General features: G+C 43.3%; 1 protein-coding gene across 1 annotated transcript in view; it reads right to left on the reverse strand.

The window, feature by feature from the left end:
• The window catches only part of ODAD2 (outer dynein arm docking complex subunit 2), a 189,473-nt gene that overhangs the window by 58,463 nt on the left and 103,509 nt on the right, over window positions 1-27,501 (reverse strand). Inside the window, exon 17 of the mRNA XM_074986287.1 lies at window positions 19,610-19,724. Coding sequence (XP_074842388.1) covers window positions 19,610-19,724 — 115 coding nt within the window. The remainder of the gene's footprint in view (window positions 1-19,609; window positions 19,725-27,501) is intronic.

The following is a 27,501-nucleotide window of genomic DNA, read 5'->3' on the forward strand; positions in this document are numbered from 1 at the left end:
TTTTCGTATATTTGTATTAATGAGATAGATCTTCATACTAGTAATATTTCTTTTACCAAATAAAGTCTTCAGTTGTTTGTATTCTTCTCAGACTCTCATTTAATTTTCAAGTAGCCTAGGGCAGTTATGTCTACAAATTGCTTTCATAACAAAATAAAACAATCATACATGGTTTCAGAGATTTCCTATGTACTCAGTATTTTTTTCTGAATTAGGTATAAAACATACAACCTTTATGCTATATATAATGAAAGCGTATCTTTTAAATTAATCAACGTATGACCTTTCTGTGAGTCAGACCAAAAAGGTTTGTCGTTGCCAAAAGCTAGTGTGTGAGGTTTTAATATATACTAGTAATCCTAAAATCCTAATACAGAAATGAAAATGAAAATGATATTGTTTCTAAATCTTGGCTCACCAGTCAGTTTGCTTTTGGGGAATAATAAGATTCTGACATTCAACATAAAGAGGAGAGTGTCACTTTTCAAGCCTAAGGCTAAATTACTAACTTTGTACATATAATGAGTCTTTATATACTATAAAATTCTAATGTATTAAACACATTTAAGTTTACTATTTAGACTTGCTCTTTTCTTTTTAATAAGTTACATATAAAATGTAAACTTTTAGTGTTGTTTTGAAAAGTTTAAAAAGCATAACTGTATAGTTATACTACAGAATAATGTCAGCATTTGGATACAAAAGAAAATTATGTGAGTGAATTTATCTCTTTGATTCTGGTACTCATTCACCCACTTTAATTTACCAAGTGGTACTTCACTTCTTGAACAGTCTTCATGAAGTAAGAATTATTCATTGTGAGTAAGGCAAAAAGAATACTTCTTTATATGAAAAAATTCTAAGCAACACACTTCATTACTTCAAATATTATCAATTTTCACTGACAATAAATAAACATATTGTCCCTGTAAGGTCCTACAGGTGTATTGTGATAAATTGTGTGTGCTTCCTGTTATAAGGCAGAACATAAGAATGTCCATACTGGGTCAGACCAAAGGTCTATCCACCTAGTATCCTATCTTCCCACATTGACCAATAAGGTAATAATTGTATACTGGTTTGTAAAAATGGAGGGGCCAAATGCTAAGATATAGCAGAAATCAAAAAGTAGAAGGGACAACAAGTTATTACAAAGTCAACAAAATGTACTTTCAAATTATTATTACACTGACATTTGAAATGTAATATTTATATCTTAAATGAAAACAAGGAGAAAACCTATAAAAACAGGACAGGCTGCTAAACTACTTTAAAAATTGTAAGGAGCAGACCAGAAAGCCAAAAAGATTTTTATGATCTTACATTTTCAAGGCAGCAAAACTTTTTTCCTGAGACTACCAAGGGCTTACAATCATAAACACACTGTGAAAACAAAAATCTGGCAGATTTTCAGAAGACAAGAACCTAGTTTGTTATGCTAATAGAAGCTGCTGCCTGATGGCTTCTAATCACACAGCTGATTTGTACATCTTACCAATTCTCTCAAACACCAACCACCTCAGCAAAATGTGAATTTTTCTTTCATTAATTTTTATTTGCACATACTTCTACACTTCTAGCTCCTAACAGGAGCAGAAATCCTCATCAGAAAGCCTCATCTTGAAGAATATGTTGACTAATTGGGAACATCAGCTACAGAAGTCTTGCAATATTTCTATCCTACTTTTCAGAAAATACAATCCTGAAAAACTTCCAAATGTTGTTGTATGCCAAATTCTTTGGCCCCTTCTGAGGTTTGTCCATTACCATATTATACCTAATTTGGGGGTAGCGATTTCTATTTAGAAAACAAAGCTCATCATCTCTAAATTGAGACATAAAATACTTGTCCAGGCATTAATACAAAAAATTCCTCTGAAACCAAATTCCTCTCTCATTACTTCTAAAAAACACCACTGTTCTTACTTGAAAACTAAATACAGCACTGCAAAAATACATTGTGTTTATCTTTCAAATGCTTCATTTTACAGATAAAAGTTTCTCCACTAAAATCAGTAATATTTTACATTTAGAACATCTTACAAAGCTTAAGATGTCAAAGTTAATTTGTCAACCTTGATTGCTTTTGCCCAAAAATGTGATGGTATGGTTGCATAAATAAACTTTAATTATCAAGTAATCTTTAGACTACCTTTCTTCTAATGGAAACTGTCCATTTTTACTCTCCATTGCCAATTCCATAATTTATCATACCAAATCACAAAGCAATTTATAAACTTCAAAAATCTGACCTTAGTTTACAATACGTGTTATTTCCCATCTATGAACGTTCTTAGGTAACTTAACAAAACCAGTGCAGCACTCTACTTCAATTGTTTAGTGAAAAGAGGGGGCATGGTATTTACATAAGGAAATATTTATTCATTGTTCATATGACACACCTGATTGTTACTATTTGCTCAAATTCTTCTGCACCAGCGTGTTAATCTTACTTGCCTCCAAAGCTGAGAGAGTTCCCATCATTGCAGAATTGGTAAGGTAAATTCTGCCCCTGCCACAGAAGTTGTGAAGGTTCCCATGGTTGCAGAACTAATGAATTTCCATCTCACAAAACTGGACAGGTTCCCAGTAGGTTTCCCAGCCCTGTCACAGTGCACAAGCTACTGAGTGGGACAGCGCTGGGTAGTGACATGAATTGTACATGGATTTTCCTGTCCTCATCTCATTGAGGTGGCAAAGACAACTGACGCCTTGGATTTGCAGTAATAGCTGTGAAGTGTCTTTACTGGTGCTCTTTGGTCTGAGAGGGCAGATTCCTTCCCCATAACACTTCCTGGAACAATCATCAGACAGCCAAATACTATGTGTTGCCATCTATATTTAAGCACTAAGGCAAAATCCTTAGCCAAGTAATCACGCTATTCAGTGGGGCATAAGTTTGCCAACATTCCAATTTTTCAAAACCAGAAGTGCTGGGGCCTTAGCAGGCTCAGAAAGTGGGACAAGACATTATGGGCAGCAAACCCAGCCACCAACCCTGCTCCTCAAATGCCTCATGCTGTCTGGATCCTGCCTCCAGGCAGAACCAGGACCTACCTCTCCATCAGAGCCAGAATCCAGTTTCTCCAGCAGCAACTACTCTTCCTGCCCTTCCAGCAGCAGAAGACAATTGCAGTTACATCAGCAATCACACTTTTGGTGTCTGATCAGCAGTAGTGAATGGACACTGCACAGGCCCCCTTTCAACCAGACTTTTCAATTGAAAACCAGACACTTAGCAACCCTAGGCATTCCGTGAAAGCCAGTGGGAGTGAGGGAAATAATCTTCCCTTTCTCAGGCCATTTTATAGCTACTATTGCAAAGTTAGGGTAGAGTACCCTTTCTGGCTATCTCATTGCCCACCTCCTGCCAAAGATTGGACTAGATTTACCCTCCCCACAAATATCTTTTCAGTCTCCCAAGACACTTTCTGTGCTCTCTGCTGTGGACCTCCAGAGTGCACACAGGGTTGTAAGCTCCCCAATCCAACTTCCCTGCACAAAAGCAGCCAAATGACTAAAGTCAGGGTCCTTTGTGGCCATGGAGGAAAGGTCATAATTTATCTTTTTGGACAGTTTGTAAAGCACCATTATATTTGAAATATGAAATGAAGTAACTGCACAGTGACCCCAGTGGGCTCCTGGGTTCCCCAACTGCTTCCCCAATAGGTTACCAGGGAAACAGGAGCTGGGCTCAGTGACTCCAGAATGGGTGCTTTAAAGAAATTACAACCCATTTTTACGATATTTTTTGACTTTTCATGCTGACTTGGGATTTTTTTTCAAAAATTTGAAATTTTTCATTGGGTCTAGATTCTGTTTTCTCAAGAGCTGCAGTTATGAATCCATATGGAACACTGTACAGTTGTCTAAAGAGGCACACGGAAGCAGCCCTGCCAAGAGCCTACGAGTTGATTAGAGAAGAGAGGATGTAGATGGAAACTGCAGCTATTCCTCCCAGTAGACATTAAAAATGAAAAGAAAAATAAAGAATCAACTGAACAAATTAAGTCATAGAAGTCATGGAAAAGATCTTACCAGTAATTTCCTTGATGCTAGCAGCATCTCCCACAATTCTGGACTTCTGAGCTGCTCTTTCTCTGCAGCTCACAGAAGCAGATCAGCATTTTGGTGCTGCAGGTTCTGGCCACATCCTTTCTGCACCCACTAATAGCCAGAAAGGTTATTCCCAAACTTCAGAGCTGGAATAGCGTCACTCTTAATGAATATTCCAGAGATAATGAACTAACTATATATTAGACCAATGTAGATTCATAAATTTGTAGATTCTTTCCTATAAATGCATTCACCCGAGCTTCTGTATAACGTGTCTGATCTTCTGTATGACACAGGCCACAGAACTTCCCAAAATAATTCCTAGAGTTTTGTCATTTAGAAAAATATTCAGTTTTGATTTGAAGGATTCCAACTAATACCTGACATGGCTTACATAGCATCCAAGGTGGTGGAACTGTGGAAAACCCTGATTGTAGAAAGTAAATTATCTGTAAGAAATTTTCTGTTCTGCATTCCAGTGTCTCCCACAATTGTGGACTTCTGGGAAGTAGTGAGTTGTGAACTGATGTAGGGAAGATTATAAAACAAAAGTTAGGTGGGAAATAAGTACCCTGCATTTCTAACACCTCATTTACGAGTCTGTATTATTTCCATCTACAGCACACCCTCCTATCAAAGGAGGTCTCTGCAAAAGACAGAACATTCATCCTGTAGTGCTTAATGAAGGTATTAGCTGTAGACCAAGTTCTCTCTTTGCAGAGAGGACACACTTGCTCATGAGGTCACTAAAGATCTCATGGGTTGCAGCACCTTGGAGAACAAACAGTAAGGTTCCTGTATCCATAAAGCTGCCATCTCTGACACTGGCCCGGTAGATGTGACAGCTACTAAGAAACAAGTCTCAATGGATAAATAAAAGGCTGACACTGAAATCAGAGACTGAAGGGATGGCTTGTCAGGGCCTTCAAAATTAGTGGACGATTCCATTTTGGTAAGAGTGACCTGACCACTGGTGTGGCTAAGAGAACTGCGGAAAGGAATCTGGCTACCTAATGGATAGCTGCCAGGAAGACCAAGGGTCATTTCAAGAGCACGCTACTAAGAACAGGCGACTGACATGCAGTGGTACTGGAATGAAGGCCTCTGTCGATGCCGCCATGGAAAAAAATCCAGAATGACTGGAATTTCTGGATTTGGGGGATTTGCCTTGTGCTTTTGGTGCCAGCTATTAAATCTGGACCAGACAGAGGTGTACATTTTTAGTGTCAATAATCTGGATGAAAGCATTGTCTTCATGATCTTGAAGGACAGACTGAGACCTTCTAGTGCTTCCCTCTGAATAGCCAGGATGCCAGTTGAACGTATTTCAGGTATGGAGGAAGAAGAGGATCTTGTGATAGATCTCTGGTCTCCATGGAAGCTGGCATGGGGGTTCCAGTTTCAATTTTATGAGGTCTGAGGACCAGGGTCTCCTTGGCCAATGAGGAATTATCAGTATTACTGCTGCTTGTTCTCATTTTATCTTTTGGATCACTTTCACCAGTAGTCAATGGGGTGGATGTGTGCAATGTAGGCCCTGCAATCAGCTGGATAATAAGACATCTGTCCCCACAGATCTGGGCTCTACCTGCATGTAAAGTATTTTGGCTTTTTTGCATCTGTATAGCTACGTCTACACGTGAATGCTACATCGAAATACTTATTGATGCGTGCCCTCAGCGTCAAGAAACGGGTCGGCATCGCTGTCTGGAAGCTGGCCACTCCAGACAGCTACCGATCCGTGGGGCAGCAGTTTGGTGTGGGCAAGGCCACCATCGGGGCTGTCCTCATGGAGGTAAGAGGACCCACGGGGAGGGGGAGGCAGCCCTGGGGGGGGGCAGACACACCCTGCACACCCCTCACTGGTGCTCTCCCATGTCCTTCCCCTGCAGGTCGTCCACGCCATCAACGCCCTGCTCCTCCACAGGCTCGTGCGGCTTTGGGACCCAGATGCCACCATCATGGGGTTTGCCAGCCTGGGCTACCCAAATTGCTTCGGGGCTCTGGATGGGACCCATATCCCCATCCGAGCTCTGGAGCACAGTGGAGGACACTTCCTGAACAGGAAGGGCTACCATTCGGTGGTCCCTAGGCCTTGATGGACAGCTGGAGCCGCTTCCTGGACATTTACGTTGGGTGGCCTGGCAGCACCCATGACGCCCGGGTGTTCAGGAATTTGGGCCTGTGCCGCCGGCTGGAGGCGGGGACCTATATCCCCCAGCGGGAGATCCCTGTGGGGGACACCACCATGCCCCTCTGCGTCGTCGCAGACGCGGCGTACCCCCTCCAGTCCTGGCTCATGCACCCTTACACGGGCCATCTCTCAGCCAGCCAGGAGTGCTTCAACACATGCCTGAACCATGCACGCCAGGTGGTTGAGCGCACTTTTGGCTGCCTCAAACGGCGCTGGAGGTATCTCCTCACCCGCCTTGATGCAGGCCCCACCAACATCCCCCAGATTGTGGGCGTGTGCAGTGCACTCCACAACCTGGTCGAGAGCAAGGGGGAGGCATTCTTTCAGGGCTGGGCTGTGGAGGCTGGCAGGGCTGACGTGCAGCCACCCGCTGCCCCCAGTCACCAGGTGGACCCTGACAGGATCCGGGTCCGGGAGGCCCTGCGGGCCCATTTCGACCAGGCTGCGGGGTGAACACTGGCAGGCCCCCCACTGCACCCCCCCATCCTCCAAAGCACTCCCTGCCCCCACGCCCACACCACAGAACACCCAAGAGCACACCCCCCCACTTTTCTTGCAAATAAAAATAGACCTGTTGTTTTTGAAACCACAAAACAGTGAATTCTCTTATTAATACAATATATATATATAACAGTGAAACAAAAGGGGGAAACTATTCACATGGGGGGGCAGGTACCATAAAAGAACAGGGGTCTAACACAAACTATATACAAAAATAATGGGGATATATACAAGGTGGGGGCCACATCCTGGGCCCCGCACCCCCTACTGTCCAGCGCCTGGGGTTGGCGGGCGTGACCCTCGCCTCGGCTTCAGCCCTGGCCGAGGCTGGCCGGGGGCTGGGCAAACCAGCAGATACGGCCGGCAGGTGTCAGCAGGCCCCAGGTCCCCCTCGGCGGAAGGCCCCGGGGTGGTGGACGGCGGTGGGACAGCGATCGGAGCAGCAGGTGGAGCAGCGGGCAGGGCGGGCAGAGCAGCAGGCGGCACGGCATGGGGGGCCAGGTAGTCTGCTATGCACTCAGAAGTGCGCATAAAGGCCCCACATGCCTCCTGGTGTCAGGCCAGTGCCCGCTCCTGCAATTGCAGCCGCTGCTCGTCCACCCGCAGGCAACGCTCCGACACCTCCAGCTGCCGCCGGAGTGTCGCAAGCAGCTGAGGGTCCGTCACCATCCTCTGGTGGTGGTGGCTCCACCGTCGGCCCCGCCCTGGGGCTGGTTGGTGCTCCGCCGAGGGGCTGGCCTGCAGCGATGGCCCCGGTGGGCTGTCCAGGACCACTGACACCTCGCCGGCGCTCTCCAGGCCCTCCAATGGTGCAGCTGTGGAACACGGGGGGAAGAAGAGTGGAGACAAATGTTAGTGTGGCCCCCGAGCCGTGGTCCTTGTCCCCCACAGCCCTCTGCTGCTGGTTCCCCATCCCCATCCCCGGGAGATGCTGCTGCTGCTGCTGATGGGTGTCCCACCCCGCGACCTGGGGGACGCTAGGTTCCACTCCCCGAATCCCCAGGGATGGGGCATGGCACTGTCCTGCTGGGGGGGCAGGGGCTGATGCACTCTTCTGAGGGACATGCCACTGTTGTCCTTGGGGCCATGGTCATCTGGGCATGTGCAGGGCCCTGGTCATGTCTCTTGTCCCCGCCCCTTAACCCTGGGGGTGTGCACCGGGGGGGGTACATACCTGATGGATGCCCTGCTGGAGCTCTGGGAAGCCACGATGATCTGCAGCCCCCCATCGCTGGAGGAGGATTCCCCCTCCTCCTTCTCCGGCGTCCCGGGGGGGGGCTCCTGGGGGGGAAACCCTGGGGTGCGGGGCTTGCCTCTGGGGCAGACTCTACCTCCAGGGCCTGCTGGGGCTTGTCGGCCGAGGTGTCAAGAGTGGCCGGTGGGGAGGAGATGTACCGGGGGCCCAGGATTTCCCTGAGCTCCCTGTAAAAGGGGCAAGTGGCGGGGGCGGCCCCAGATCGGCTGGCCGGATCCCGGGCCCGGGCGTAACCCTGCCTCAGCTCCTTAACCTTACTCCTGACGTGGTCAGGAGTGCGGGCAGGGTGATCCCGGGCGGTCAGGCCCTTGGCCAGCCAAGCAAACGCATTCGCATTCCGCCTCTTGCTCCCCATTACCTAGAGCACCTCCTCCTTGCTCCAGAGCCCCAGAAGGTCCTGGATCTCGGCCTCTGTCCAGGAGGGGCCCTGCTGCCTCTTTCCGGGCTGGCTGCCAGGCTGGGAGCCCTGGCTCCCCTTGGGGGGGGTGCCCTGGGGGCATTTGGGGGGCTGGCGGGTGGCCATCGCAGCAGGGAGGTGTCTTGGGGCTGCAGGGAAGCGTGCAGGCTAGCCACGTGTTACTGCTGCTGCCTGCACACGCTCTCAGCTTCCTGCACAGGAAGGCAGGGGGCGGGGAGCTTTAAGGGGCCACTGCACGTGGCGACCATAGAGCTCAGGGGCTGGAGAGAGCGTCTCTCAACCCCTCAGCTGATGGCCGCCATGGTGGACCCCGCTCTTTCGATGTTGCAGGACACAGATTGGCTGCACGTGCCCTACTTCGACGTTCAACGTCGAAATAGGGTGCTATTCCCATCCCCTGATGGGGATAGCGACTTTGACGTCTCGCCGCCTTACGTCAATGTCGACTTCGAAATAGTGCTCGCCACGTCTAGATGTGGCGGGCGCTATTTCGAAGTTGGCGTGGCTACTTCGAAGTAGCTGGCACGTGTAGACGCGGCTTATGATTCAGAAACAGACAGTTGAAAGGATGCTGAATAACTGAACAAAGAAGTTGAAAATCTGCTGACTTACGCAACACTCAAGCTAAGGCTACATTATGCTTTATATTTTGGGATACATTTGTGTCTCAAAATAGAAACCGCATGGCCAAACACCATGCTCAAAATAGTAGGGCTGTTTCAAGGGTTGTATTTCATTCCCAGTAACCTTCCTCATATGAGGAGGCTCTTATTTCAAACTCTGGCATAGTGTAGCCTGCACCAGGTTTGAAATACGATGCCTCAAAATAACTTACACAGTTTGTGCACTGCAAACTGTGTAAGTTATTTTGAGCTAGGCCTAGCCTCAGAGTTGTTGACTCTGTCTCTGATGAGTCAGTCAGCCTTTTGGTTCAGGTCCCCTTTGATGTTGATTGGCCTGAAGGAAAGAAAGAGCTGTTCAGTCCACCTTATTACTTGCATTGCACAGAAGGTAGATGGACATGCCTTATCAGATATTGTTGTGAGCTGATCACCATTGGAAGTAGTTGAATACCTGTGTCTGAACCTGTATGTTGTGTGTATATTCCAGGGTATGGTCCGCACCTTTAATATGAAGGCTTGCAGACTTGGGGTGCATGACTGTACCCGTGGAGTGATTCCTATGCACAACACCAGGAATCCTAGCAGTTGAAGGCACAGTGGAAGATCTCCTGCAGTTCTGGAACAAGAAAATACATTCTCAGATATTATGAAATCTTTCTAATGATGGGTAGATCTTCACTGCCAAGATGTCTATTTATACCCTCAGGTGAGTTATTGTGGTTAATGGTACCATAGAACTTCTCTTGGCATTGGTGATGAAGATATGTGCCTAGAGGAGTTCCAATGCCCAAGATGCGGCCCTGAGTGCTGCTGAATGCAACAGAGTGCTGATCAGGATGTTGCCTGGGAAGTGGTACAGGTGAGCTGCCTGCAACCTGAGTCTGGGAAGGCTGCCTCACATAATCAGCATCTTTTTTTCACCTGCTTTGTCACGCCTGTAAGGGTCAGAGGAGTTGGCAGAAAACCACTTCACTGGAGGTTCAATGAGGGTTAAATCCCTAAAGGGGTTAACCAAGCCAGGAAAAAGGGTGAATGTGAAAGAGGCATGCTTCCCATTTCACAAAAACCTGGGCAGAAAAGTTAACCAAAAAAGTTAAAGGGGAGAGTAAAGAAACTCTCATTGTTTCCTACTGAAGAGGTAAAGAATCTGGCAGCAAACAGAGGGGCATGGCCAGACTATGTGGTGCCAAAATGCTGATCCGCTTTCTTGAGCCACGGAGAGAGGAGAGCAGCCCACATGTCCAGAATTGTGGGAGCTGCTGGACTGTGGAAAATTATCATTTCTGCCTCAGACAACTTTAAAAAAATTTATTGTCAAGTGAAAACCATGTTAGTGTAGGTGCCATGCCTTCTTTTATGTTGTTATGGAACCTATCAAAGTCTGGACCCACCAGGAAAATGAATTAATAATTATTGTTGATAATCAATAATTAATGTCTTGTCTATAACAGAGGGCCTAAATCTTCCTCCACTGGCCAGGAAATATTGTATACAATAATATCAGGAAATTCTAGCTTAGTTGCATGGTTTTAAAATTACAAAAGTAAGATCAAATTCCTTATAGTTAGCAGAGTGTAAAGAAGTAGAGTCTGGCTGATGTGTAATAATGTTAACAGAGAAAAAAGAGAAAACGAAAGGAAGCAATAAGATCATCAGCTTCAAAATGCCAAGGTTTCTGTACGCACATACAAGAAGCTTCACAAAGCAAGAAAATCATGAAGTATTGTATGCGCTCATATAAGGAATTTTGACTTCATATGGTGCAGAAATGAATATTTATAAAATGATTTTTTTTCAAAAAGTCATACAGAACTGTAGCAAGAGGGGTTGGCTCCCCTCTGAGCCTGAAGTGGAAGACCACCTCACTATACCCTGGTGGGTGGAGCCAGACTTCCCTGGAAGCAGAGTGGTATGGCCAGAGTATAAGGGGTGAAACTGAAGGCTCAGTTGGAGCCCATTCACCAGAAGAGGCAGATACATCCTCTGAGCTCACAAATTGGAAGATGGTAGGAGACCTGGAAGAAACTGACAACTGGCTCGGACCATCTAGATCCCTGGCTGACCTGATCTGGAAGAGTGACCAATGATGATGGAGGCTCCCAGAAACCAGGGTACCCCTTTAGAGCAACAGGTATGCTCAGAGGGGGTGTGTGGAGGTGGCCCAGGGATAGTAGACCCTTGTTAAGCTGCAATGCTGACAGAAGATGAATCAGTGTATTGAAGCCTGGATCCCCACTGACTCAGTGATGGACCATTTTGACACTGGGAGGGCCCTGGCCTGGGATGCAGTGGTGTGGGTGGCCCTGTGTCCCTCTTGCCACCCAACCAGTGGATGGCAGACTCCCGTTCCCTCAGGCTATCTGAAGGCACACCTGAGCTCACTAACTTTGCTGTTACCCTGCTTGGAATAAGACCTCAGGCTGAAATTGTGTGGCTCTGCCTCAGTCCCCAGCAAAATCTCTTAATATCATCTGGTTTCCTGCCAATAGGAGCTAAGATATTTTGCTGGGAGTGGGGGCAGCGTGGGAAATTGGCCAATGGGAGCTGAGAGATTTTGCTGAGGGCTGGGGCAGTACCTCAAACGCTCCTCTCTTCAGTTGTAGGGGCCAGCCATGGGCCAGATTAAAAGGCTTGACAGGCCAAATCCAGCTCCCAGGCCATATCTTGCCTGCACCTGGGATACAATCTTCAAGGCTCCTCATCCTGCAGCTTCCCCATGAATGTATGGATTCAAAGAGAGGCATCAATTTGAAAATCACACTTCAACTTTAAAATGTTGAACTACATTGTTAAAAGTAACCCCGATCGGATCCGGGGGGGCTTCTTACATAAGAACATAAGAACATAAGAATGGCCATACTGGGTCAGACCAAAGGTCCATCAAGCCCAGCATCCCATCTGCCGACGGTGACCAATGCCAGGTGCCCCAGAGAAGGAGAACAGATGACAATGATCAAGTGATTTATCTCCTGCCATCCATCTCCTGCCCTTGTTATGAAGGCTAGGGCACCATACTTTATCCCTGGCTAATAGCCATTTATGGACCTAACCTGCAAAAATTTATCAAGCTCTTTTTTAAACCCTAATAGAGTCCTGGCCTTCACAGCCTCCTCGGGCAAGGAGTTCCACAGGTTGACTGTGCGCTGTGTGAAGAAAAATTTCCTTTTATTAGTTTTGAACCTACTACCCATCAATTTCATTTGGTGTCCCCTAGTTCTTGTATTATGGGAAAAGGTAAATAATTTTTCTATATTCACTTTCTCCACACCATTCATGATTTTATATACCTCTATCATATCGCCCCTCAATCGCCTTTTTTCCAAACTGAAAAGTCCCAGTCTCTCTAGCCTCTCCCCATATGGGACCCATTCCAAGCCCCTAATCATCTTAGTCGCCCTTTTCTGAACCTTTTCTAATGCCAATATATCTTTTTTGAGGTGAGGAGACCACATCTGCACGCAGTACTCGAGATGTGGGCGTACCATAGTTTTATATAGGGGAAGTATGATATATTTTGTCTTATTATCGATCCCTTTTTTAATGATTTTCCTTTTTTTTCCCTTTCAATTTTACTACCCAACTACCTCGACAGGTTGAGGGATAGTCAGTTTCAGTGTTTTGTGGATGGTGTTCACCCTTCCCAATCCTTTTAAAGGTATGCGTACAAGTAACACGAGCAGCAGAGCTGAAATTAAAATTAGTTCTGACCAGACAGTGAGCAGGTGTGTGCCCAGAGAGAAAAGGTAAGGAGAGGACAGGTTAGCATGAGCATGCTTAGTGTTCCACTCTCAGGACTACCCAAAAGTCTTCTTTAAACATAAAGAGAGGAGCAGATATCTTTACTGCAATTTTTAAGTCTCAGAAATTACTATTTAAAGGTCACTCGACCAGGAATTTGTTTTTAATTCATCAGTTACAATCATATTGATGTTATCTCCTTCACTAGTGTGTGAACAGTCTTTCTCTGCACAGGTGGATTTCACAATAGGATTAATAAAACTTTCGTTGAGTTTTGCTATATTTTTCAGTTTGGATAGCTATGCTTTGAAATAAAGGCATAAATAATCTTTTTTGAGGTAGCATGATTCATAACACATAATTTAACATTCTAATATCAACAGAGTTAGGTATACTTTTCCTTGTACTTTTTCATAATTATTTGCATTTCTTGGACAGTGCACTTATATCCTATTACTACCCACTCTGCATTTTTTTTCATTTTGAATTAAGGAACTAATTAATCTAAATCTGTTTGTATTAAGATCATTCTTTTGAATTAACGACCTGCACAGCTCCTCTAGTCTTGGTTTGTAAATCAGGCAAATTAATTTCATGCTCATGAAAGTGAGCGACTAGTAGCAATAGAAGTTGTGCAGATTTTCCTAAACAGTTCCACTACTTCAGTCAATGCCAGCTTACTACTATTTCCTCACAAGTCATTTGCAGGCCACTCTGAAATCCATCAGGGGTAGTGGCTTAGTGATGTTCAACAACAGTGACTAGCTTCAGACCAACAATCATTTGTAGCTTCCAGTGGTGGAATGGTTTATGCATTAGCCCAGGGGTCAGCAACCTTCTGAGAGAGTGCAGAAATTTGACCTTTTGACCTCTATGTGTGGTCTGAGTTCTGGTGATACTTTATTTAAAGTCACAAAGACTAAAGCTACACTACCATGGAAGATTGACCCACTCAGGGTTGATCTTCTGTGGTTGTGTTTTGCGCTTGCATGAAACAGTGCTTTCTGGGGTCAAAGTTGACCCTGGAACTCCTTGTGCGCAGCAAAGATTGAGGAAGGTCAGAGACAGAAATGCTCCTGTTGACCTTCTTCCATGTAGACAGCCATTGTAGTCAACAGCTGATAAGTCAGTTTTAGCTACGCAATTGGCATAGCTAAAATTGAGTATCAGCAGTCGACTTCTATGTCTAGTATAGATATAGCCTAAGAGTCCTACTTACAACTGGCAGAGTACCTTTCTTATGATCCCAGTGCCCCAGCCCCATCGTCTGGAGGGGTGAGAGGCGGGGGCCCAAGCTCCAGGGAGGGTGGGGGCCATGTTCTGGCCCTGTGTGCTGGTAGGGATGTAGGGGACATGCTCTGGTGGAGGGAGGGTCTGCATGCTAGCTCCGTGCTCTGACAGGGATGGAGGGTCACGCTGTGGTGGAGGGGAGGGGATGAATCATAGAATCATAGAATACTAGGGCTGGAAGGGACCTCAAGAGGCCATCGAGTCCAGCCCCGACCAAGTACTGTCTAAACCATCCCTGATAGACATCTATCTAACCTGTTCTTAAATATCTCCAGAGATGGAGATTCCACAACCTCCCTTGGCAATTTATTCCACTGTTCGACCACTCTGACAGTTAGGAACTTTTTCCTAATGTCCAACCTAAACCTCCCTTGCTGCAGTTCAAGTCCATTGCCTCTTGTTCTATCCTCAGAGGCCAAGAAGAACAAATTTTCTCCCTCCTCCTTATGACACCCTTTTAGATACTTGAAAACTGCTATCATGTCCCCCCTCAATCTTCTCTTTTCCAAACTAAACAAGCCCAGTTCTTTCAGCCTTTCTTCATAGGTCACTTTCTCTAGACCTTTAATCATTCTTGTTGCTCTTTTCTGGATCCTCTCTAATTTCTCCACATCTTTCTTAAACTGCGGTGCCCAGAACTGGACACAATACTCCAGCTGAGGCCTAACCAGCCCAGAGTAGAGCGGAAGATTGACTTCTTGTGTTTTGTTCACAACACACCTGTTAATGTATCCCAGAATCATGTTTGCTTTTTTTGCAACAGCATCACACTGTTGACTCATATTTAGCTTGTGGTCCAGTATAACCCCTAGATACCTTTCTGCTGCAGTCACTCCTAGACAATCTCTTCCCATTCTGTACGTGTGACACCGATTGTTCCTTCCCAAGTGGAGCACTTTGCATTTGTCCTTATTAAACTTCATCTTGTTTACCTCAGTCTAGTTCTCCAATGGTCTGGAGAAATGCAGGTGCTCCAGTCCTGCATTCCAGCCCTGTGTTCTGGTGCTCTGAGAGGGTGAAAGGGTGTGCCCTAGCCTGGTGTTCTGGTGGTGGTGGTAGGACAGCTACAGCCCCATGTTTCACCACAGGGAGGGGCCTGGCCCTGAGCCCATGCTCCAGCATGGAGGCCAACCCTGGAACAAGGCCACAGATCTGGCCCCGCACCATGGCTGGGGATCTGTGGAGGGGCTCTGTCCCCAGTCCCATGCTCCCACCACCTTCCATGCTGCACGGGGGAAGAAAGGGCAGGGCTAAGCTCCTACCATGTGCCACTCCAAATTGGCTCATATGCCAAGAGTGGCAGGTATGCCAGGGTTTGCTGACCCCTGCATTAGCCAGTACAACCTACCTCATCACTTATAAAATGCTTTGAATCTATCACAAACAAAATAACATTAACCAAATCATTTTATTGATATTATCAAACAGCAGTTTTAACATAAATTCATTATTTTTTCTGTAGCACAGTGACCCAAATCAGGCACTATGTGTACATGTGGCCTTTGCTAGCCTAGGGCTGAGAATTTAATTCCCTGCTGGGCCGCAGACTTCAAGTGTGAACTTGGGCCAATTACTTAGTTTCTCTGCACTTTCAACTCCCCATCTTCTCAAATGGAGATACCATTTTCCTGTCTCGGGGGAGTTGTGAGGATGAATGCATTACAGATTGCGAGGTGCTTAAATACTATGGAAATAGAGGCCATATAAGCAAAATAGATAGATCACTTACAGCCAACACAGAACTCTCTTACAGCGTTTAAACTAGTGTTTTGAATTAGTTTCTGTAAAAATTATGGATGTTTATTTCATTTCAGTATAGAGAGAACTACCGTGGTGCAGTGTACACTCAACTCACATGTGCAGCACAACACATAAATATGAATTTTATAGAAGACAACCCTTAAAATCCAGGCACATTACATATCTTTGCAGGAAAATGGGTCTTCAGCTACATGGCACAATTATAAACATAGGTTACAATGGGCTTTCCCTTTCTGTTTCACCCTTCATAATCCACAGACTGCACTGAGCAACCACCAAAGTGAAGCAAAAATAAATTAAACCCAAATCCAAGGCCCACAGCTACCCCACACGTAGCTGACACTCTTAACTAGATAGGATTGGGGAAGCAACAGTATGTAAGCATCTTTTAAAGCTACAGGCTCCATTTTATCTCACAAGATAGAAAAATTTATTTCAAAGCATGTCTTGATCGATCATAAGAATAGGTAAATATTAACCGCAATTAAATGTAATTATAGAAGAATTAAATGTAATTATAGAGTACTAAAACTGGAAGGGACCTTGAGAGGTCACCAAGTGTAATACCCTGCACTCACAATAGGAACAGGCACCATTCCAGATTATCCTGGATAGATGTTTATCTAATCTGCATTTAAATATTTCCAGTGATGGAGATTCCACAGACTCCCTAGGCAATTTATTCCAGTGCTTAACCACCCTGACAGTTACGAAGGTTTTCCTAATGTCCAACCTAAACCTCTCTTGCTCCATTTTAAGCCCATTGCTTCCAGCCCTTTGATCAGAGGTTAAGGAGAACAATTTTTCTTGAAAACTGCTATCATGCCAAATAATTGTGATTACATGCAAGCAGCCCCTCCCCTCACACTGCTATAATTGTCCCCATTTGTGAATCTTCTTGCCGGGGGGGGAAGGGATGGCAACTGCTTCTGTGTCATTGTGCTCCCATTTTGAAGGACGCACAGAGATATTTTTTTGTGGGGTTAGAGATCTGAAGTTGTGTGATAGGCAGACAGAAGTGGGAGAAGGACTGGCACAATGATGTACATAGCTTCCCTTTCTTCACAAAACCAGTGAAAAAGCCAACCAAAAATTTATGCAGCCTAAGAACACAGTATTGGTTCCATTGCCTTCAATATGGTAGGGTAGAGCTTTCTGGCAAAAGAGCTCCCAAAGCCAGCTGAGCTAAGTAGCCAGGATAGTTCCTAAGCACAGGTGATAGAAGACCTACTTAGCCGTACAATGAAAAGTCTTGGCTATCAAATGCAGGCAACATGTATAAATGGTAACAGTTCAAGATACAGACAGGTGTATCTGTTTCTTGAAAAAAAGAGAAATGTATATGACTCACCACCATAGAGGAGAGTGTGTCAATAAAAAAGAAAGGGAAATACACTTCAGAATGACTTCGTTAGTTTAGAAAAGAGGCAGGTAAGTGGTGTATAGAAATCAATGTGAAAAACAGTAAGATGCTGAAGATGTAACTCAAAATCAGGACACTGTTCCTTCAACTGTATCATGATGTTTATAAAACATTAAAAGAAAGGAGGATGTACAAAGATTGTTGATCCTAGGAAATAACTTCTATGGCAGTGTAGAGCACTTAAAACAGTGATACTGAGATTTTAGTGGTTCAGGAACCAAATTAGGGATCACCATTACTTAAAAGAGCTAGAGTGGCATGAATTCATTGTTCCTCTTCCTATATTTATGTTTCTCTAAGCAAAATGACTGACCAAGTATTATTATTTTATCTACTACAATTGGTAATTAACTTAGAAGCATCTGGATTGGTTAATAACTTAGGTTGGGTAATAGTTCAAAAATTTAATATCATGTGCTACACAGAGCTGCAAGAGATACACTAAAGAGCCACTTGTGGCTTGGGAACCTCAGTGTCTGAGTGTCACCGATTGAGTACTTCCAAGGAGGTTCCAGCGCCTCACAGGATCAAGTCTTTCAACATTGTGCAGAATGATTTATCTCAGTGACAGAATAGAAGGGAAAATAAAAACTTGTGTTAGTGAAGGCATTCATCAAAAACTGAAAGAAATCACTCCAGCTTTGTATAAAAGTTAGTGATGCAAGATTCATCATCATCATCATCATCATTAACAACCCTGGCCTCAGTGCCCATTGGTGTCTGATGCCTCTCTCACTATTTCCTTCCATCTTTCCCTGTCCAGTGCAGAGTAGCTTAGTTTCTCTAGACTAGCTCTGCACCAATCTACTGTATCATCTGCCCATTCTGTGTGGGGTCTGCCTCTCCTATCCAAGCCGTCCATTATGTCAAATACCAAGGTATTGATTTTTCATTCGTCATTTATTCTGCAAATATGCCCAAATAGCTGTAACTTCCTGTTGTATAACCTTCTGCAGTAGGTTCTCCTTCAGCTGTATCTTCCTATACAATTCCTCATTGGTGACCTTCTGCATCCATCCTATTCGCAGGATCTTTCTATAACAACTCTTCTTGAACGCCAATATCCTTCTCTTTGAATCTTTCGTTATCACCCATGTCTCACATTCGTACAACATGCTGCTGAACACACACTTTTTCAAGACCCTTACCTTCATTCCTAAACTAATCTCTATTCTAATCCATTCTAAATCAGAAAAAAAAAACAAAAAAACAGCCACCGTTTTGTCTCCATCTGGCAGTCTATACGAAATAAATTAATAGCTCAGTTCTTTGTGCACAGCTGACTGCAGCACAAGAACCACTATTCACAAGTGGCACTTTTTGTTGGCAATCTGAGCAGAGAATCTAAAGATTTCATTGGCATGGGGACTAAAATATATTCTCAAGCCAAAAGGTACTCCCCTGAGAACCAGGCTGAGGTATGTAGGGTTGAGGAGAGCCACTACCAGCACTGTTCACAGGCTGTTAATAGAATAATTTTATTTCTGTTATTGTCAGATTAGCACACTTCAGGGTGCTTTTCTGGAAACAATATGCAGAGATAGGGTTATATGATTATAAAGACAACATTTTACCAAGAGAGCAAGTACATTTAAGGACAACCAGATTGCTGTTAACACTGGATGGTTTCTGTAGCTGTGTTTTAAATATTTAGAAGTAAATACATGATTTAAAGCAGTTAAAAGAATGCAAGTAAAAAGCAAATAAGTAGCAAAACTTTAAACATTAATTATTGAAAATCATAGAAAAATGTGATTAAGTAATTGCAATCTATAAATAATGCTGCAAATCTGTCATGGAGGTTGTAAAAGTTGGCTTCTCTGACTTTCTGCATCTTCCATGACTTTTGCAGCTGCAGAGCAGCTGGCGCTGGGTCTAGCAGAGCACCTGGCCCTGGGGCTGTGTGATGGGGCACCCTGAAACCAGTTGCACAGGCCGCTGCTCGCATGGCCCAGGGCAGCTGGCCCCAGGGGGTACCTGAGGAGCTGTCCTGGGGGCTTCTCTCTGGTCAGCTGCACTGGCTCTGCTCAGGCAGTCCTGGGAGGTATGAAGCTGGCCCCAGGGTGCACCCAAGCAATGGACACCGGGATATCAAAGCAGTGGATGGCTAAGGGCAGTCAGCCAATCCAGGGGCAGCTGTTGCTGCCTGAGCCCCTCAGAGGAGCAGCACTGGGGGCCCTAGGAAATGCTACATTTTAGTCAGGGTACATACACAGCCAACATCAGAGACAGGTCACAGTAGAAAATTTCTTTTATTAATTGTGATCTCTCCATGACTTTGACTAAAAATACCCATGACTAAATCTTTGCCTTAACCATAAACAATTGCATTTATTAAATATATTCTTACCTTAGCATTTTCAATGCATGGACAGATAGCCCATGCTGCACTTGCTTGAACATCTGGATGAGGATTTTTCAACAAGGACCATAACAAACGAACTCCATCTAAACGGTCAATTATCCTATTTGGGAAAGACGTTATGAAATCTTAATTAATTATGTTGTAAACAATGTGTAACTCAGAAACACGGAGATCACTGAAAAGGGAGAGTGAGTCTGCTCTACAGCTAAGAGACAGTTGTCTTTTAATTCATCTGGTAGAAGTATACAGCTCTAGCCTATAAGGTCACAAGTTCAGTCCTGCATGCCAACAACCTGGGTCTGTCATCTTTACAAACGCAACCTTGAAATTACATAATTTTGTTTCAAAAATCATGTCAAGAAATAGTGGTATGATTTTTAAAACAAACAGTCATGTTATTTAGGTGTTTGTAATTTACTGTCAACTAAATACTATCAACATTTTCTATAAATGTTACTCAGTGTCACCAGATAATTAAACACACATTTTTTAGGCCAAAATGTGTTTTCTAATCAAAGCTTATGGGTGTTGTTTATCTTTTTCTCACTATTTACACTTAAAATATTTTACTGAAGGAACGAAGCAAACTACATTATATCTAGGACTCATGTAAACCTAGAAACAAACCACGTGACATTTTAATGAGCTGCATGTAAACGGAAACCTTAATTCAAACATACTAGTTTCTTTCATACAGTAACAAATATTTTCCAAAACTAATATTTATGCCAAAAAACCTACGTACTTAACTTTTTTCAGTCTGCGCTTAATTTATTTACTTTACAGTATGATATATTTTAAAATCCTATGTTTCTAATCTAGCATGAGGAATTAAAATGGTCACACCACAGTGCATGCTTTGTTGGGCACAAATAATGTATAACTTGTTTCCCACGTGTTCCCTACTGACAAAACTAACATTGAACACTGTGTTATAATTACTTAAACACACAGTAATCAAAGTATCTTCATGACTAGCTGAAAAATGAATTATCTTCAGAGTCATCTCTACACCATCTGTCTTATGTTTATATATCAATCAGTCTTGGGTATTGTAACTTCCCATTAGGGTCCACTGAGTACTTTAAATGGAGAGGAAGGCCAAACAAAACTTAATATCCTTTACAAACATGTCTTTGTTCAGAAGGATATGTTAAACTCAGAGCAGATGAGATGAAGATAAAGAAAATCACGCATACTCTGATTTCTCATCTGGAAAGTAAAAGTTTAATTGTATACTGATAGTCCAAATCTTCATTGTAAATCGTACAAAATATCACACAAAAACATATAATTTCTGCTCACTATGGAAAAGTTTTCCAGGACTTTTTAAAACTTAAATATACATAATCATATGATTTTTGATGCAGAAGAAGTTATTTATGACATGAACTTTATTTAAAGCTGCTCAGGGCATTATTTACAACAAATTATACTACCTGGTTATGTAATTTTGCTTTCAAAATCTAGATTTTTTCCCCCATTAATGAGGAGACCCTGATTTTAAAAGCCCCATTTAATGTAAGACCTGCTAAACTAAAGGTAATCTCATTTATATGCTCAGTGCCAAATATACCAAATGCCAGAAGAAAAGTGAACTGAAAATGTAAGGAATCCGAGTTAACTTTGGTACTAGCACAACAAACTATGGCACAAAGACACAACACAGAACACAACTATGTATAAATATGTAAACAATAGTAACAAAGACTGACAATTTTCAAAACTTCATATAATGCTCCTTTCAATAACTTCAGTACCGCTTTCCTGTCATTTCAGAAAACACAAACAGGAAATTTTTTGCTATTGGACTTGATAAAGAGCCCAGTATATATCTGGAGTTTACTTGAGAGCAGCCAATGTAGTTAACATGACTAGTGTGAGAACACAAGAAAACCCAAAGTGATCTGAAGATGTACAGTCTTCCAAAATACTAAAGAAAATGTACCAGCCTAGGTACAAATTCTGATCTTACACCATAATGCTAATGTGAATAATCAAAAAAGCCCTCGCCTTAATACTAGTTAATTTTTCTGAGAAAAATTAAAATGTGCGCATGATTTGAATATAATTAGTAGTAGTAATCACAGTGTTCTAGTCGCCTTGGTACCATCATACGGTAAAGGCTTTGAGGGAGAGGAGGGCAGGCGTTTCTGATAAGCATAATGAGAAGATTGATTTTAAAGGAGGATGGTGGCTTTGCAGATTATGACATTCTCCTTGCTTCTAAAAGATGGAAAGGAAGAGATGTTTAAAGTTATTTAGGCACTTAGAGATGAAAATAGGTGACTAGTGGGATTGTCGAAAGCACCCATTTCCCTAACAGCAGAGTGTGGGAGAAGAAAACAAGCACCTGATCACAATTAGCCGCTAGTCTTAGTAGATATAGCAGCCTGCAATTACTCGAGAAATTATCCAAACCAAGAAATAGCTCTAGTTTGTTTTCTCCCTTAATATTATGACCCTAAGCTGGTAAACTATGGACGATGAGGTGTCATTCTTATCTCACAGTACATTCATCTACTCAGAAGAACATCTTGTTACTATGATCTTTCTTTTCTCTCCCTCATCTTTTCAGTACGATTTCTCTGCATCTCTGCTGGAACCCAGATATCTCACTCATTTTGCCCTCTTTTATGTTTCCATCACACAGACTCCAGTAGCCACAATTCCACCAGCAACAAAGAGGACTGCTTTTGAAGTCTGTCAATATCACTATCCTTAGTCAATCAGAGGAGTCAACATTGAGCAATGGGAGGTACTTCCTTCCCTGAGTGGCTAAATATATAGCCTAAGCAAATATGTTAGCACCCACACTGCTACCGACCCCTAGAATCCAGAGACAGAGGTTATGTATTAAGCTCAGATTTCCTGCATTGCATTACAGAGAATAAATTCTAGCCTGTTTCAGCTTTCACTTGTATTTTCTTTTAATCCGTCTTTCCCTGGCAAATCAACTGTAATTTTGTTTTCAGTTTCCCTGGCTGCTGTTCTAGGCTATAGTTTCCCATACTGCACTCATCACTACAATCGGCCTTTGCTCAAGCAATGTTGTCTCCCACATTATTATTATTTATTTGTTTGAGAACAGCACCTGTTGCGACTACTAAGACCAGGACACCATTGCGTTAGGTACCACACAAACATAATTAGAGACTGCTCCTGTCCCACAGAGTTTGCAAAACAAAACAGAAGAGTCAGACAAAAACCAGAAGGAAGGAATTATTATCTCCCTGTTACAGACATCACTGAGGCACACAGGGATTACGTAATTTGCCCAGGGTCACAAAGGGACTATATTGTAGAGTCAAGAATCTGACCAAGTTTCCTGAATCATAATTCAGTGAAACTGAAACTTTTTCAAAACTACCCTTCCTCCTTGAAGCATCTGCCACTTACCAATGCCCGAATTGCCCTTTTTGGGTGCAACACTTCTTATGCATGACTAAAGTTGAATAACATTATAAGTGGCTTATTGACTTCATTCTGGTTTGTTCTTAAAAATGTTCAAGAGACCAAATAACCAAATTTAGCCAAATTTGTCTAAAGATTAAGTAATGCAGCAAGAAGACATATGTATCCTCCATCAATGAAGCAATTCTTATCTCACAGAGAAGGTGCACTTTAAAGATACAGCTAAATACCCTCTATATGTCACTTGAAGTTTAAGCTTAACCTACTAGTTTATGCCTGCTCTGTCTGGAGTGCCTAACCTTTTAATCTCAGAAAACCAAATGCCCTTGCCTCACCCCCATCCCTGGGGCCCCACTCCTGCCCCATCCCTTCTCCAAGGCCTTGTCCCCCTCAGTTCACCCCCACTCCCTCCATCACTCACTCCCACCCTCATCCTTACTCACTTGCTCATTTTCACTGTGCAGGGGCAAAGGAGTCAGGGTGTGAGAGGCTGTGATGCTCTGACTGGAAGCTCTGAGGTGTGCTGGGGGATGAGGGTGCAGGAAGGGACTCTGGGCTGGGGAGTGGAGCTGAGGGGCTTGGAGTGTGGGAGGAGGCTCCAGGGTGAGGCAGCGGTTGGGATGTGGGAGGAGGTACAGGCTCTGGGCTAGGGACAAAATGAGGGGTTCAAGGTACCCAAGGGGACTGCGGCAGGACGTTTGGGTGTGGGAGAGGATGAGGGCTTCAGGAGGGAGTTTGAGTGTATGAAGGGGTTCCAGCTGAGGTGGGGCTTGGGGCATGAGAGGAGACTTTCAGTTTGGGCTCCAGATGGCAACTTTAGGTTACTCCCAGGAAGTGATGACATGTCCCTTTAGGTCCTAAGTGGAGGGGCTTTGCATGCTGCCCTCCCCTACAGGTGCCATCCCCACAGCTATCATTGGCCATAGTTCCTGGCCAATAGCAATCATGGAGCTGGTGCTCAGGGAGGGCAGCACTTGGAGCCCCTGAGGACACCTTTCTGCCTAGGAGATGCTCGATATGCCAGCCCCTTCCTGTGAGCTCTGGGGAGGTAGGCAGAGATCCTGCCAGCCTCACTGAGCTGCCAACCAGACTTTTAATAGCCTGGTCGGCAGCCACTAGGGTCCCGTTTCAACCAGATGCTCTGGTAGAAAACGAAACACCTAGCAGCCCTTGCTTTTTCTTGGCACATTCCTGTAGTTTCCCATATCTTGTTTTGAATACTACATTCCAGGTGATGATGAGCCATGAAAGTACTCCCTAACTATACTTGTTATAGAGTAGATCTGTCAATCAATTGAACTTATCTCATTCAATTAACTCAAAAATTAAATATTTTTGGATTTTTCTACATTTTTAAATATTGTGATTTCTATTATAACACAGAATACAAAGTGTCCAATGCTCACTTTATATTATTTTGTTACAAAATATTTGCACTACGGAAATGATAAACAGAAGAAATAGCATTTTTCAGTTCACCTTTTACTAGTGCTGTAGTGCCATCTCTTTATAGTGAAAGTGTAAGTTACAAATGTAGATTTTTTTGTCACATAATTGCACTCAACTATAAAACAATGTTAATTTTAGAGCCTACACGTCTACTCAGTCCCTCTTGTAGCTCAGCCAGTCTCTAAGAGAAACAAGTTTGTTTACATTTACATGAGATAATATTGCCCACTCTTTATTTACAATGTCACTTGAACGTGAGAACAGGTGTTCACATTGCACTTTTGTAGCTGGTGTTGCAAGGTGTTTATGTGCCAGATATGCTAAAGATTCATATGCCTCTTCATTCTTCAATACCTTCCAGAGGATATGCTTCCACGCTGATGATGTTTATTAAAAAATACAAGTTCATTAAATTTGTAACTGAACTCACTGGGGGAGAATTGTATATCTCCCGCCCTGTTTTTCTTGAATTCTGCCATATATTTCATGTTTAAGAAGTCTTGGATGATAACCCAGCAAACATTCATTTTAAAAACACTTTCACAGCAGAGCTGACAAAATGCAAAGAAGTTACTAGTGTGAGATTTCTAAAAAGAAGCTACAGCACTCAACCCAAGGTTTAAGAATCTGCAGTGCCTTCCACAATCTGACAGTGAGAAGGCATGGCACATGCTTTCAGACGTTTTAAAAGATCACACAAACTCTAACCCTGCATCTCCCATCAACCTCCCTTACTGCTCATGATAATGAGGAGTACAGGGGTCAACTGTTGAGCCCCGATAGTTAAATTTTGCACGTCCCCACTAGGCATGAAAAATCAAACCTTGGAAAATCAACCCTGACCAGGTTGATCTCCCAACAAGTATAGACATGCCCTCCATCAAGTATCAATAAACTGACTGATACATTCATAATCTATGTAGCTTGATTCAGATTCTGGCTCACAATTCCATTCAAAATGGAATATCCAGAAAGAGAAACACTGGTAGACAGATCCTGTGAAATATGAAGCACTTGCAATTTGTATTGGCATCAGTGGACCTGACCCTGCTCACATTAAAGGGAGTTCGGACATTTTCTTCAATAATGGGAACAATACCACCCCCTAAACAGTCTTAAAATGCATAATTAGAAAGAAAGCACATAGATGCTACATCACCTAAAACATAAAGACAAATACATTTACCTCATTCATCATATTCACACCCTCTCTCTCTTCTCTGTCTCATTCACAATTGATCAATCACAATAACAGTATATGGTCTTAACTCTAAACAGTGCTCTTAAAGAAAGATTTTCATGCTGAGAGAAACTTTTAAATGTATTTAATCACAATTTAAGCTTACACCATTTTAAATTTTACTTGTTGAGAATTTCTTCTGTGACACTTGCCATCTACTGAAGATATCTGTATTAAATTGGGGACTGCATGATCAAGCAGATCAGGAAATTGGGATATATGAGACAGAAAGCTTCTTTTCAAACTCAAATATTTGTAATAATAGAAAAGGGACACTGAATATAAATGGCTAAGAAAATGGATTTCTTTAAATATTTTCCAATTTTAGCTTCTTCCAAGATAAAAATATCTTTTTAAAAAGCACAGAAGTAAGAACATAAGAATGGACAAACTGGGTCAGACCAAAGGTCCATCCAGCTCAGCAGCTTGTCTGCTGACAGTGGCCAGTGCCGGGGGATCGAAGACAATGATCAAGTGATTTGTCTCCTGCCATCCATCTCCAGGCTCTGACAATCAAAGGCCAGGGACACCATTCCTACCCTTAGCTAATAGCCTTTTATGGACCTAACCTCCATAAATTCATCAAGCGCTTTCTTAAATTCTGTTATAATCCTAGCCTTCACAGTCTCCTCTGGCAAGGAGTTCCACAGGTTAACTATGCGCTGAGTGAAGAAGAACTTTCTTTTATTAGTTTTAAACCAGCTACCCATTAATTTCATTTGGTGTCCTCTAGTTCTTGTATTTTGGGCACAAGTAAATAACTTCTCCTTTTTCACCCTCTCCACACCTGTCATAATTTTATGTATAATTTTATATACCTCTATCGTGTCCCCCCTCAGTCTCCTCTTTTCTAAACTGAAAAGTCCCAATCTTTTAGCCTCTCCTCATATGGGACCTGTTCCAAGCCCCAAATCATTTTAGTTGTCCTTTTCTGAACCTTTTCCAGTGCCAGGATATCTTTTTTTTAGGTGAGGAGACAACACCTGTACACAGTATTCGAGATGTGGGTGTACCATAGATTTATATATGGGGCAGTAAGATACTCCCTGTCTTATTTTCTATCCCTCTTTTAATGACACATAACATCCTATTTGCCTTTTTGACTGCCTCTGTACACTGCATGGATGTTTTCAAGGAACTATCCATGATAGCTCCAAGATCCCTTTTCTGACTAGTTAACTAAATTAGCCCCCATCACATTATAAGTATAGTTGGGGTTGTTTTTTTCCAATGTGCATTACCTCACATTTATCCACATTACATTTCATTTGCCATTTTATTGCGCAGTCACTCAGTCTGACAAGATCTTTTTGAAGTTCTTCACAGTCTGCCTTTGTCTTGACTATCTTGAACAGTTTATGGTCATCTACAAACTTTGCCACCTCACTGCTCACCCCCTTCTCCAGATCATATATGAATAAATTGAACAGGATTGGTCCTAGGACTGACCCTTGGGGGACACCACTAACTAGTGGTGGTTATCCCTCTCCATTCGGAAGACTTACCATTTATGCCTGCCCTTTGTTTCCTGTCTTTTAACCAGTTCTCAATCCATGAAAGGACCTTCCCTCTTATCCCTTATCTTATCCCTCTTATCCTCTTATCCCTCTTATCCCATGACAACTTAATTTATGTAAGAGCCTTTGATGAAGTACCTTGTCAAAGGCTTTCTGGAAATCTAAGTATACTATATCCACTGGATCTCCCCTGTCTGCATGTTTGTTAACCCTTCAAAGAACAGATTAGTAAGACATGATTTCCCTCTGCAGAAACT

This window comes from Carettochelys insculpta, chromosome 2 (genome assembly GCF_033958435.1).
Source record: "Carettochelys insculpta isolate YL-2023 chromosome 2, ASM3395843v1, whole genome shotgun sequence".
NCBI classification, from domain to species: domain Eukaryota; kingdom Metazoa; phylum Chordata; order Testudines; family Carettochelyidae; genus Carettochelys; species Carettochelys insculpta.